At 49.0% G+C, this 13,188-nt stretch overlaps 1 protein-coding gene across 1 annotated transcript in view; it reads left to right on the top strand.

Moving 5' to 3' along the window:
* NR2C2 (nuclear receptor subfamily 2 group C member 2) overlaps window positions 1-13,188 on the top strand; it is a 331,335-nt gene that overhangs the window by 40,662 nt on the left and 277,485 nt on the right. Inside the window, exon 2 of the mRNA XM_086939253.1 lies at window positions 8,805-8,914. Within this exon, the coding sequence (XP_086795379.1) occupies window positions 8,843-8,914 (72 nt within the window). The 5' untranslated portion in view covers window positions 8,805-8,842. The remainder of the gene's footprint in view (window positions 1-8,804; window positions 8,915-13,188) is intronic.

Below are 13,188 nucleotides of genomic sequence, written 5' to 3'. Positions count from 1 at the left end.
CACTAGGGTTGGTGTCACCCAGTGCTGTAACTCATGGTGACGTGCGGTCCGCACCACCCTAGTGACGCCACTGCACCTCACGAGTGTGACAAGGACGTAGGGATAATGTTGGCTAGTTTGAATAATAGTGTCTTGAGTACCCTCAAGAATCCGCCCTCCTCTCTCGTTCCACTGCCCAGTAAGCCACCCTCGTGTCCTGCTTCCCATATGATGTATTTTAACAAGATATCCCACCGTGACGGTTAGGAAATCTGTAGCTCACCTCACCCAATCTGACTGACAAAGCTCTGCCCCTGAGCCCAAACTTCCTAAAACAATCTATTCCAGGTCAGCGTGCAAATAGCGTTCCTTCATCTTCTATGTTAAAACTTCCCTCGTATGTGTACCCAGAGTCAAATATTGCCATACGTCTGTTAGTAATCACAAGCACCCTATAAGCACGTTAAAAAAAAAACACAAGTAACTTTTAAGAAGCCCGATTTGGAATGTTCACGAGCAGTCCAAATGAGCGGCTACAGCTTTCTGACGCTTGCTGAAGGCGGCCGCTCCCCTCGCCCCCTGCTCCGGATTGGTATCGTTATTTGCTCAAGCCTGTATCGCCCCTGCTGCCTCCTTCACAGCATAGCGCTGTAGTGCGAGCATAGCGCTGTATAGCGCTATAGTGCGAGTAAATTTAAAAAGCCTAACATTTGCATTTTTACCTGCTAGCGCTTTTGGGGTCATTGAATAGAGCGCTTGAGTCGCGCTTTCCACAACTGCTCAAGCCTGTATCGCCCCTGCTGCCTCCTTCACAGCATAGCGCTGTAGTGCGAGCATAGCGCTGTATAGCGCTATAGTGCAAGTAAATTTAAAAAAGCCTAACATTTGCATTTTTATCTGCTAGCGCTTTTGGGGTCATTGAATAGAGCACTTGAGTCGCGCTTTCCACAACTGCAGTGCGAACTTACAGCTAGGCTGAGTGTCCATTACATAGACTGCTCTCTAAAGTAAACTATAGTCATTGCTGATTGCCTGTGCCCCAGCCTTCCTCCAGTTTCGTTTTATTTCACTGCCGCCATCTTACTTGTTGTTGTGGTGCCTCAGAGACCGTCCCCCACAGCCCGGCCCGCCTCCCTGCTGACCCTCCCTCGCCCCTCCCCCTCCACCATCCATATATGACAGTTCTTCCCGCGCGCAGCGTTCACGCGCAGCGACCGCGCCCAACCCGCGCCGAAGGTGTGCCAAAGGTAAGCCCGTCTACGCCCGTCCGCGCCTGGACCGCGCCCAGCGCCAGACCCCCTGCCCCTCGCGCTACCCAGCCCTCCCGCATTACCTACGATGCCGCCTCCCTCCTAGCCCTTAACCCCGGTCGCGCCCCCAACTGCGTCCAAGCCGCTCCTGGACACACCCATGGACCTTTCTCTTGCTACTCCTGCAAATTCAGCGGCACCGACAACATCTCCGCTACAACCACACCACAGATTCCCGACCCCAACCACCTACAATGCATCCTTCTCAACACCCGTTCGGTCCACAGGCACGCCATTGACCTATGGAATCTACTAGACACCATTTCTCCGGACATCGCTTTCCTTACGGAAACATGGATGAATGCTTCCTCCGCCCCAGACATCACCATTGCCATCCCTGAAGACTATAAGATCACCCGCAAAGACCGTACCAGCCACACAGGAGGAGGAATCGCTATCGTCCATAAGAAATCTATCCGCATCTCAACAAGCTCTGACGCCAACCTCGCCAACTCCGAACACCTTCACTTCCAGATCCACATCGACCCCAAGACCACACTCAGAGGCACCCTCCTCTACAGACCACCAGGACCCCGCGCAAAATTCAGTGAAGACATCACGGACTTCATCTCTCCACACGCGCTCCCCTCCAAAGACTATATTCTTCTGGGAGACCTCAACTTTCACCTTGAAAAGATAAACGACCACAACACCGCCACCCTCGTGGACAACCTCGCCAACCTCGGACTTAAACAACTAGTCACTTCCCCCACCCACATCGCAGGTCACACACTCGACCCCATCTTCACATCCAGCAACCATGTCTCCTTCAGCCACACTACGGATCTCCTCTGGACTGACCACAGCTGCGTTCACTTCACCTACAACAAGCCGAAACCCATCAACCACTCCCAACCTACCCTGCAAAGAAACTGGAACAAAATCACCAAGGACCAAATCTCCGCATCGCTCCTTCGAAACTCCCCAGCCCTCTCTTCTAACGCCAACGAAGCCGCCACCAACCTCACCCTATGGTTATCCAACACCGCCGACACCTTAGCTCCACTGAAAAAACGTCAAAGCAAACCTGGCAGCAAGAAAGCCTCATGGTTCAACGATGATCTCAAGAAGTCCAAGAAACTCTGCCGCTCCCTTGAAAAGGCCTGGAAAAAAGACCCAACCACCAGCACCAAGGACGCCTTCAAAAGCGCCACCCGCACTCACCACCAACTGATCCGAAAAGCCAAGAAAACAGCATTCAAGGATCGACTTGACAACAACGCCCACAACAGCAAGGAACTTTTCAACATCGTCAAGGAATTTTCCAATCCATCGGCCAACTCCAACGACATCACCCCCTCTCAAACCCTCTGCGACTCCCTAGCCTCTTTTTTCCACAACAAGATTGCAGACATCCACAACAGCTTTGACAACCAACCCGGAAACCAACCCACCCTACCATCTGCTGACTATCTTCCCCCCGTGAACACCCTTAACGCCTGGAACCCAATCTCCACTGAGGACACCATCCGCCTGATGAATTCCATCCACTCAGGATCCCCCACAGACCCATGCCCTCACCACATCTTCAACAAAGCAGACTCCGTCATAGCACCGCACCTCCGAGACGTCATCAACTGCTCCTTCAACTCCGCTACCTTCCCAGAAGACTGGAAACACGCTGAACTCACCGCCCTTCTGAAAAAACCAACAGCGGACCCCACCGAACTCAAAAATCACCGCCCCATCTCGCTTCTTCCATTCCCGGCCAAAGTCATCGAGAAAGCCGTCAACAACCAGCTCGCCGCCTTCCTCGAAGCCAACAAATCCCTCGACCCCTCACAATCTGGCTTCCGAGCAAAACACAGCACTGAGACCGCCCTCATCGCAGCAACAGACGACATTCGAACTCTACTGGACAATGGAGACACAGTCGCCCTCATCCTCCTCGACCTCTCTGCAGCATTCGATACAGTCTGCCACAGCACCCTTCTACAACGCCTCAATAACATCGGAATCCAAGGAAAAGCACTTGAATGGATCACCTCGTTCCTCACCGGAAGAACCCAGAGAGTCCGCCTTCCTCCATTCAAGTCCGAGGCCTCTGAAGTCATCTGCGGCGTACCCCAAGGATCCTCACTCAGTCCCACCCTCTTCAACGTATACATGAGCCCCCTCGCGGCCATCGCACGCCAACACAACCTCAACATCATCTCTTACGCAGACGACACTCAACTGATCCTTTCTCTCACCAATGACCCCAGCACCGCCAAAACTAACCTACACGAAGGAATGAAAGAAGTTGCCGAATGGATGAAACACAGCCGTCTGAAACTGAACTCAGACAAAACTGAAGTCCTCATCTTAGGTACATCCCCCTCTGCATGGGACGACTCCTGGTGGCCGGAAGCCCTCGGAAAAGCACCCATCCCGACAGACCACGCACGGAACCTTGGCGTCATCCTGGATTCTTCACTCTCAATGAACAGACAAGTCAGCGCCGTATCCTCTTCCTGCTTCAACATTCTTCGCATGCTCAGAAAAACATTTCGCTGGATCCCCTCCGAAACAAGGAAAACAGTCACCCACGCTCTGGTCACGAGCCGACTAGACTACGGAAACACCCTCTACGCGGGTACTACCGCAAAACTCCAGAAGAAACTCCAACGAATCCAAAACGCCTCAGCCAGGCTCATATTAGACATCCCACGCAACGAACACATCTCTGGTCACCTTAAAGACCTCCACTGGCTACCCGTCAATAAGAGGATCACTTTCCGACTGCTTACCCACGCACACAAATCACTCTACGACATCGGACCAGATTGCCTCAACTCTCGAATGTCCTTCTACACCCCCTCCCGCCAACTACGTTCTTCCAGCCAAGCCCTCGCCACTGTACCTCGAATCAACAAGACAACCATGGGAGGCAGATCCTTTTCATACCTGGCTGCTAAAACATGGAACTCACTCCCCGCTTACCTTCGCCTCACCCAGAACCACCTAGCGTTCAGAAAGCAGCTTAAAACGTGGATATTTGACAAATAATCCCCCTCCCCTTCCTAAGCGCCTTGAAACCCTCTGGGTATGTAGTGCGCTATACAAATTTTATGACTTGACTTGACTTGACTTTCGCTGGAGATTTCTGAGAAAGAGACAAAACCGAAAAACCATCATACAAAACGCGCACGATCAAGGCCTGCAAAATAAACAAGGACAGAAAACCCCACATTACAATAGAAAACATACGGTTCTGTTTAAATTCCTTTTTTGGATCATGCCCGAGAAGAACTTACAAAGCAGAATTAAAGAGGTATTTAAAAAAGACAGGAAGAATAATAAAGTAGCAAGAGAGGGGAAAAAATAACGTTAAATAAATATATAAGTGAAAAAATTGCCTAAGTGCAAGACGATGGAGAGCAATTTTGTGAGACTGAAAGAGAGAATGGAATTAAAACTAGCAAATGGAAGGTATTAAACAAAGAGCTGAACAACCAATGAATGGGGGGGGATAAATACTTGTGAGAACCTTGGAAACATGCTATTTCTTCCATCGTTCTTTCAAACGTGTCTCCAACAGTTCACATTTGCCCCTTTGTGTATCGCTCCCAACAAGATCCGAGAATTAAAAACCGAGCGAGAGAAAAGGAAAAAAAAGTAGCTAAAAATAAATCCTGAAGTAATGAAAGAAAACGGCCAGGAGTGGTCATTTTTTCAAACGGAAAATTCGCGGTCGCCGTGCACATTTTTCCCACAGTGGGGCCTGCTAGAATTCCTGTTTTCAAGTGGGCATTCTTCAGACGGTAGAAGTTATTCACATGCACATGTGTGACTGGGCTGGGGCCTGCCCCTCTGCACAGACCAGTCAATGGATGGAGACTGGTGGTCTGGGCTGGTCTCTGTCCCATGAGTGAAGCTCTAAATTCCAACCTATGGCCTCGAAGCCCCCATGGCACTAACTGCAAGCTGACTCTGGTGCCCAGGTCTGCCCGTTCAACGTCATCCACGTCACACTGTGTCTCCCTGCACCAAATGTCTGAGCCGTCGTCTTCCTGTGCCCACGTCTGAACGAGGTAGGTGTCTGCCCACGCCACCATGTAGAGTTGGTGGAAGTGGAAGCCATCGTCACTCCGCACGCCCCTGGCAATGCCTACAACCCTTACCATATCCTGTGTTGAATGCCAATGGAGACAATTGCGACAATGCCAGAGTTTCCTGCCCACTTTGTTCTGTAGACATTTGGGCAACATTTCTTTGTATGAGGGGTTTTTTGGGCACTCCTGTAAAAACTGTGTCATTGTGTTAACCTGAATTCCTTAGTCTGCAGCTATGGGTGTCTGTTGACAATACATGGGATTCCCGAAAATTACAATTTGGAACGTAGGGGAAGGGTGTGAGGACGAGTTTCCTTGCTGATTTTAATGTTGTATTATTGTTGTCTGCGCTGACCAATCAAGCTATCGTGCTGGCTTTAAGTAATACCCTTTTGGGCAAATGGTGTCTTTTACCCACTGAGAACAAGCATTGGCAAAGTTGATAAGTCTCGCCTTTCATTGGTGTCACTTGATCTGTTGACTCTGCCTATGCTTTTTGCCAATGATCTTCTTCCACATAGGCAAAACCAAAAAGATACATTTTTGCTGACGCTCAACATCAGCAAAAACAGCTTAATAAGACATACACTTAATATGCGTCAAGACGCACACGCATGCGTGCTCTATGACGCTCTGGCGGCCCTACCTTTGCGAAGCAGCTTCCGGTCCGGAGAATTAATGTCCTCCAAGTCATTGAATTCGAATCTTGGCAAGGCTGGCTCTGACTTTCACCCTTCTGAGGACGGTAAATTAGGTATCATTAAAGTGGGCGATAGTCACATCTATTGTTTACAGTATTTAAAAACGGAAGGAGTGTGGTATGAAGCGTTATATTAAGATTAATGCATTCTGCCATGCAATTCTATTCAATATTTTTATTAATATTGATAATGGCCAAAAAATTATATATTTGAAGATTCAGTTTTTCAGCTGATGTGTACACAGCATCCTGCTCAGACGGCGCTGTTGTGTGCTACATGGTATTGACACTCTTCACACGGTCACATCGGGTGATGAGAAATTTTTGCGCGATGAACAGCCATGTGATTTGGAACACCTTACATGTAGCTTTCCAGGTCATGGGTGGTAGCTCTGCACTGTTGTAACTCAGTGCGGTGTTTTCAGCTTTGATGGGAGGCAGCATCGGGTACTTTTGGTGGTTCTGTTGGGGTTGTTAACTGTAGTTCCTGAGCTGCTTTGACAAAGTCAACTCTCAAAAGCCACGGCCAACCTTAATGGCTCATGCCCAAACCCTAAAGGATCACACTTTCAAAACATTACAAGTTTGCCAGGCCTTTGTAGGCCAGTGCACCTTCCTGTCTCTCTCCCACTCTGTCTCACACACTCTCTCTCACTCTCTCACTCGCACTCTCTCACACACACTCTCTCTCTCTCTCACACTCTCACACACACACACTCTCTCTTTCACACACTCTCTCACTCACACACACACTCACTCACACACACACTCATTCACACACACACACACACACACACTCACACACACACTCACACACACACTCACACACACACTCACACACACACACACACACTCACACACACACACACACACACACTCTCTCTCACACACACACTCTCTCTCACACACACACTCTCTCTCACAAACACACACTCTCTCTCAAACACACACTCTCTCTCGCAAACACACACTCTCTCTCACAAACACACTCTCTCTCTCTCTCCTCAACACAAACTCTCTCACACTCTCTCTCACACTCTCACACACACACTTTCTCTCTCACACACACACACACACTCTACTACTCAACATTACTCACTCATAATTAGTCACTCTATACTACTCACTCTTTACTACTGAAACTAAAAATACACTTTGTATATGTAAGGGTGTGGCTGTGCATGTAAATATGTGTGGCTCTAGGACTATTTACTACTCACTCTCTCACTATTTAATACTCACTCTTTCACTTTGTACTACTCGCTCTCTAATACTCGCTTTCCTAATAACTCTCTCCTACTCACTATCAACTACTTACTCTATTACTTACTCTGTGTGTGGGTAATAATGCAATAGGTCTCGCATATGCAAGCTATTGGCAATATAAATGATAAAGCCATTTATTTATGATTTTAAAAAAAAGAAATGTCATGAGCAATGCCAATAGCTCTACCTTTAATAATGCCGAGACCATTGCATTGTAAATGCTTGTTTGAATAAATCACACTGTATGGAGTGAAGATTTGTCACTGGCCATGCATTAGTTTAAAGCGCTGAGTGTAGAGTTCATAAAAGTTGCACCATTGAAAATAAAGTTCACATATCAATATGTTACCTTTTCTATCTAGCAATGTATTTTATCTTTTTTGCAGTGTAATTAATTTCTCACGACAAATACAACTGACTGTATAGTAATGCCAATAAGTCTTTGAATCAGTTGGCAGCCAGGATGAAGTTTCGTATTCAGTTGGAATTTGATAATCTTTTCTTTTTTGAATGGCAAAAGTTTTAGGCGTTAAAATAAAGTTAATACTGCCCTTGTCCCAAATCCACCCATTCCCCTAATGTACACTGTCCGCCTCCATTCTACTCATCTTTTGGATGAATGCCATGATATCAGCTTAATTGTATAGCTGGATGAAATGTAACTCTCATTCACATTTGCCTAGATCGTTTTCACACTGAGGGGGTCATTATGATCGCGGACGGACTTGAGTCCGTCCGCGACCATAGAGGAGGAGGGAACCTCCGCATGGCCTGCGGAGTTCCCTCCTGTGCAATTAGGATGTGACCACCACCCTGGCGGTCACATCCTCTATTTTTTACATTGCGGCGGGTGCTGCTTCAAGCAGCACCCGCCGCAATGTTAAAAATGAAAGCTATGCATTTGCATGCACAAAGCGGCAGGCACCGCGCGGTGCCTGCCGCTCTGTGCACGCAAATGCAGGGGGGTACCATAGGTACCCCCCATGTCCACCCCCCACCCACCCTGCACCCCTGGGGGACCGCAACGGGCCCCCAAACAAGAATCCGTATGCCTTTGCACGGCGGACATGCCGCCGTGTAAAGGCATTGAGATTCAGACATCCTAATATGGCTGGCGGTGTCTGAGAGACACGCCACCATATTAGGCCTTTTCCGCCGCGGTTGTAAGCCAACCGCGGCGGAAAAGCAGCGGACCTAAACCAGGACCCACCGGCCATCCTAATGTGGCGGTGGGTCTTTGGTGGGTCCGCAGAGGATTTTCCGCATCCGCCGGGCCGGCGGTGGTTTCCGCCGGCCCAGGGGATGCGGAAAATCCTCCATCATAATGTGCCCCTTAGTATAGGATAATAAATAGTCTGCCTTCCTAAAATATCAAGGGCAGTATGTGGTTTCAACCACACTTTGGTTTACCCACTGCTGTTAATATGCTTTCTGTGCTCGTAGAGTGTTCAGCTTTGCATAGCAAGTAAACTCCAGGACCATTGAAGTCATAGATACATTTTTTCTTTTTCTTAGGTGCCGAATGGGTGGCCCTCCCTGTCTGATTTCCAGTGATGAACAGCCCTTCTCAGCGAATCCAGATAATCTCCACAGAATCATCTGTAACTTCACCACAACGCATTCAGGTAAATATCTTCAGAGACTTTACATTGTGATGGAGTATCTCGTCCATCGAGATCTAAATGAGACCCTCAGTCATTACACCAAAGCTTATCAGACAGCGCAGCTGTCTGGTTTGCTAAAGACACCTTCAGGACATTCAGAAAGCTTCCCTGGGAATGCATTCCACCCGTTGCCTACCATTGGCTTTGTGGTTTGTAACTCACATTTTCTGGCTTTCTATTTGCTGGCTTTATTTGTTTTAGATTCCCAAGGAGCAAAGCCTTTTCACACAACCTCTCCTTTTGGCATCTTGTCACATTTGATGTGCATTCAAAGAAGGCAGTCAAATGTCTGACTCTTTCTTCGAGGGAGCTTGGCACTTACTTTTCTTACTCTGACTTTAAAAAGTGAGAGGATTTATGTGACAGTATTGCTACATACTGGGAGTAGGAAAGGTTTTTTTTTCTAGCCTACAACAACATTTAAATGAACTGTGCAATGATTAAAAAATATAGCAGAAATTGGAATGCACAAATGAAGCACTTTTTTATGTTAACTATGAAGTGTGCGGGAAAAAAATACTTTAACACCTTGGCTGCTAGGCGTTTTCCCCCTCCTGTGCTGGGAATTGCCATTTTAGTGGCACCATGACGAGCTCAGCTCGTCATCAGCACACGACACCCGTGGGTGATGACGAGCTGAGCTCGTCATCAGCATCGAAAGGGTTAATATGATCAAAACCAATCAATTCACTAGGTGATGCCATTTTACACACAATATTTCTTTGTGCACTGTTTAATGTTTTGGGTAATACTGTATATCTGTGCAAATGTAATGGTAATTTCAATTGAAAATGTATTCTCTGTAATGGCAGGGTGCTGCCACACCATACATACTCTACTTTATGCTACTCCACTCCAATCTACTCTGCACCACTCCACGCCACTGCACCCTGCACTTCTCCACATTACACCACTGCACTCTGTGTCACTGCCCTCTCCACACCACTCTATGCCACTGCACACTATGCTACTTCACTCTACGCCTCTTTACTCTGCTCTGCATCACTGTACGACACTCTGCAGCAAAGCGCTCTTCGCCACTGCACTCTACACCACTCCAGCCTAGGCCACTCCTCTCTTCTCTGCACAGCTTCACTCTCGCTACTCTTCTCCCCTCTCTGCTGTGCTTCTTCTTAATCTCACCCGCCTTGTGGGTGGTTATTGCCCCACCCGCGCCACACCCTCCGTTGTTGCACATATTGCTTGCCCCATCCTTTATTGTGCGCCTCATCAGCCCACCCTCCCTCTGTTGTTTTTTGGACCACCTACTTGGCCTTCCTCTATTGTTGTTTGCCCCACTCTCCTTCCTTTATTGTTTGCACCATTCACTCACCCTCCCTCTGTTATTGTTTTCCTCGCCGGCCCTAAGTTGCTGTTTGAACCCTCCTGTCGGGTCCCCCTCCGTTGCTCTTTACACTGCCCTCGTTACCTCTATTGCTGTTTTCCCTTCCGGCACACCCTACCTGTTTTTTGTTTGCCATGCACCCCCCTCCATCCGTTGCTGATTGCCTCAATCCATCTGCCCTCCCACATACCCTCCAATGCTGTTTGCCTTGCCTGTCTGTGAGAAAGTGGCTCTATATATACTGGACCAGAATAAGGTACAGTGTGTATAGAGTCCACAAACCCGAGAGGTATACCAGACGTTAAAGCAGGTGTGACCTTACTCTCTAAAGTGGTAGCTTGGTCGAGCAGTAAGGCAGTACCAGAGGACAGTGTAAAGCATTTGTTGTACACACTCAGTCAACAAAAGGTTTCACACACTCAAAGACTGAACTCCAGGCCAATTGTTTATATATCAGAGATATAGTTGTTTTATTTCTAGAACCAACAGGTATCAAAATATACTGTTCTCAATATGAGAGGTCTCAGATGAGTACTTTGCAGAAAGGCAATAAACTTTGTAAACACAATAGGTACAGGGGTTGCAGAAGGCAACACAATTCTACACACAATTTAGCATTGAGCTCAATGGATTTTCTTATCTAAACACAGTTGATTACTTTGTAGATTACTTTGGTAGTTCCAGGATTGGCTCTTAGATTCAGTCCTGGGGTCTAAGCTGAAAACAGTTTAGTAAAAACGTTTTAGGTATTGCAGTGATATTCCAGGAATATGAAGCTATTTTAAAAGTTCACACTTAAAAACTGTTCAACAGAAATCTGGCAATGTTATCCAATGGGAGAAAATTCAGGTTGCAGGTAAAGTACAATCTCGTTACTATGGTAATCCAGTACTGGGCTCCTGTGTCCAGCACTGGGGTCTCAACTTAAAACAGATAAGTATTTTTGTTTCAGTATTTTGTATGATTTTTAAAGAATATTTCAAGTTTTCAAAAGTAGACAGAAGAAATTTCATAGAAAAGCAGACACTGGATTCCTATGGAGAAAATTCAGGTTACTAATAAACCCGGTACGGATTACTTTTGCGGTTCAGTACTGGGAAACAAGGTACAGTACTAGCGTCTCTCCTGGTCACAGGTGAGTACTTCAGAATTCGGTTGATTTTATATGAATATTTAAAGTTTCCAAAACTTCACACTTCGAAGATTTTTTGAGTCAAACCAGTCAATGTTATCCAATGGCAGGTAAGTGAGTTACCGGTTTCCAGGTGAGTACTCGACTGGTGAAGTTATGGTTCTGGGCATAGACTCAGGGGTCCCCCAGGGTCAGGTAGGTACAGTTGGTTCACCCTCCGCGGCGCAGGGGCAGCCGGGTGCAGAGGTAGTTAGGCCCAATGTTATCCAATGGGGGGCCGTGAGCCTCCGGTTGGTGGCTGCTGGCTAGCGGGCCACGCGACTGTGGGAGCTGGGCTCCTGGTCACTTGTTCAGGGCAAATGGGGAAGTAGGATAGGGTACAGGTTGCCCTGCCAGGGGCACTCGGGCGGTTGGGTGCAGGGTGCTTTTGAGCCGTTGGGCACTCAATGTTATTCAATGAGGAACTTGAAAAGGGAACGAAGGCTGCAGGCTCGGGGAGGGAGGATCTTCTGGAGCGACCAACACGTCGAGGGATAAGTTGGGATCTTGGAGGATAGGTAGGCACCCAGGAGTTGGGCACAGGGGGCCGTGAGGCGCCGGGTGCAGGGGTGTCTTTTGAGGTCGGGAAATCTTACCCCCTGCTGGTCGCGGTCGGGGGGGTCCTTTGTCCTGAGGCTGCAGGCTTCGTCGGGGTTGTTGAGGAGGGTCTTTGGGCACTGGACTTTGGGTCCCAGTCGCCGGTGGGACGTCCTCGTAGCCCTGGATCACTCGGGCACAGACCTGGCTCGACGGGTGCAGAGTGGGTTGGTCCGGGGCTTCCCGGCTGGCACCAGGGGGGTTGTTGCAGCAGAGCCTCTGCTGATGGGAGTCCCAGGCTTTGAGAGGGTCAAGGCAGGCAGGTCCTCTGGGTGTCCCAAGGTTGCTGTCTGCAGGAGTTGCCGGGTTTTAGGCAGGAGCAGGTTCCAGGATCGACAGGCCGGTAGGGCTGGTGGAGAGTGGGTTGGTCCGGAGCTTCCTGGCTGGCACCAGGGGGGTTGTTGCAGCAGAGCCTCTGCTGATATGAGTCCCAGGCTTTGAGAGGGTCAAGGCAGGCAGGTCCTCTGGGTGTCCCAAGGTTGCTGTGCGCAGGAGTCCCCGGGATTAGGCAGGAGCAGGTTCCAGGATCGACAGGCCGGTAGGGCTGGGGCCAAGTCAGTTGTTAACTTCCTGTTGTTAGCAGCTGCGCGACGGGTCTTATTCTTCTTGATCTTCTTTTCTTATCGGGATCCGAGGAAGGAAGGTTCAGGGAGCCCCTAAATACTGAATTTAGGGGCGTTACAGGTAGGGCAAGGGCAGGGACCAATAGGTCCCTGTCCTGGGGTCGGTACACCCCCTAGCCCGCTCCTCTCCTATGGGAGGGGGCAGGAGCCTAGCTGTGTTTGGGCAGGGCTCCCCATCTTCAAGATGGCCGGAGCCCAGGGCCGTGCTTCACCTCGTCTTCCCCACCTGAGGGGTGGGGTTGGCACAGGCTGGCACCCCCCCTTCCTGACTTAGTTTTTCCCGCCAGTCTTCCCGCCATAGTGGGGGTCACCACTGGTGGGGGCCAGTTGCTGGGTACAGCAAATGGTCTGGAGAAGCTCACAGAGGTGGCATGCCTTTAAAGCTTCCCCCTGCCCATCCTGGGGGAGGAGACCTAGCACATCGCCCAGGATGTGCATTGTTGCAGACCCAGGAGAGCAGGGAGCTCTCCACCTGGGGGTCCAGCAACATGTCTGCAGT

The sequence above is a fragment of the Lissotriton vulgaris genome, chromosome 9, assembly GCF_964263255.1.
Source record: "Lissotriton vulgaris chromosome 9, aLisVul1.2, whole genome shotgun sequence".
Lineage (NCBI taxonomy): Eukaryota > Metazoa > Chordata > Amphibia > Caudata > Salamandridae > Lissotriton > Lissotriton vulgaris.
The sequence above is the reverse complement of the archived record's forward strand: the minus strand, read 5'-3'. Positions and strand labels throughout refer to the sequence as shown.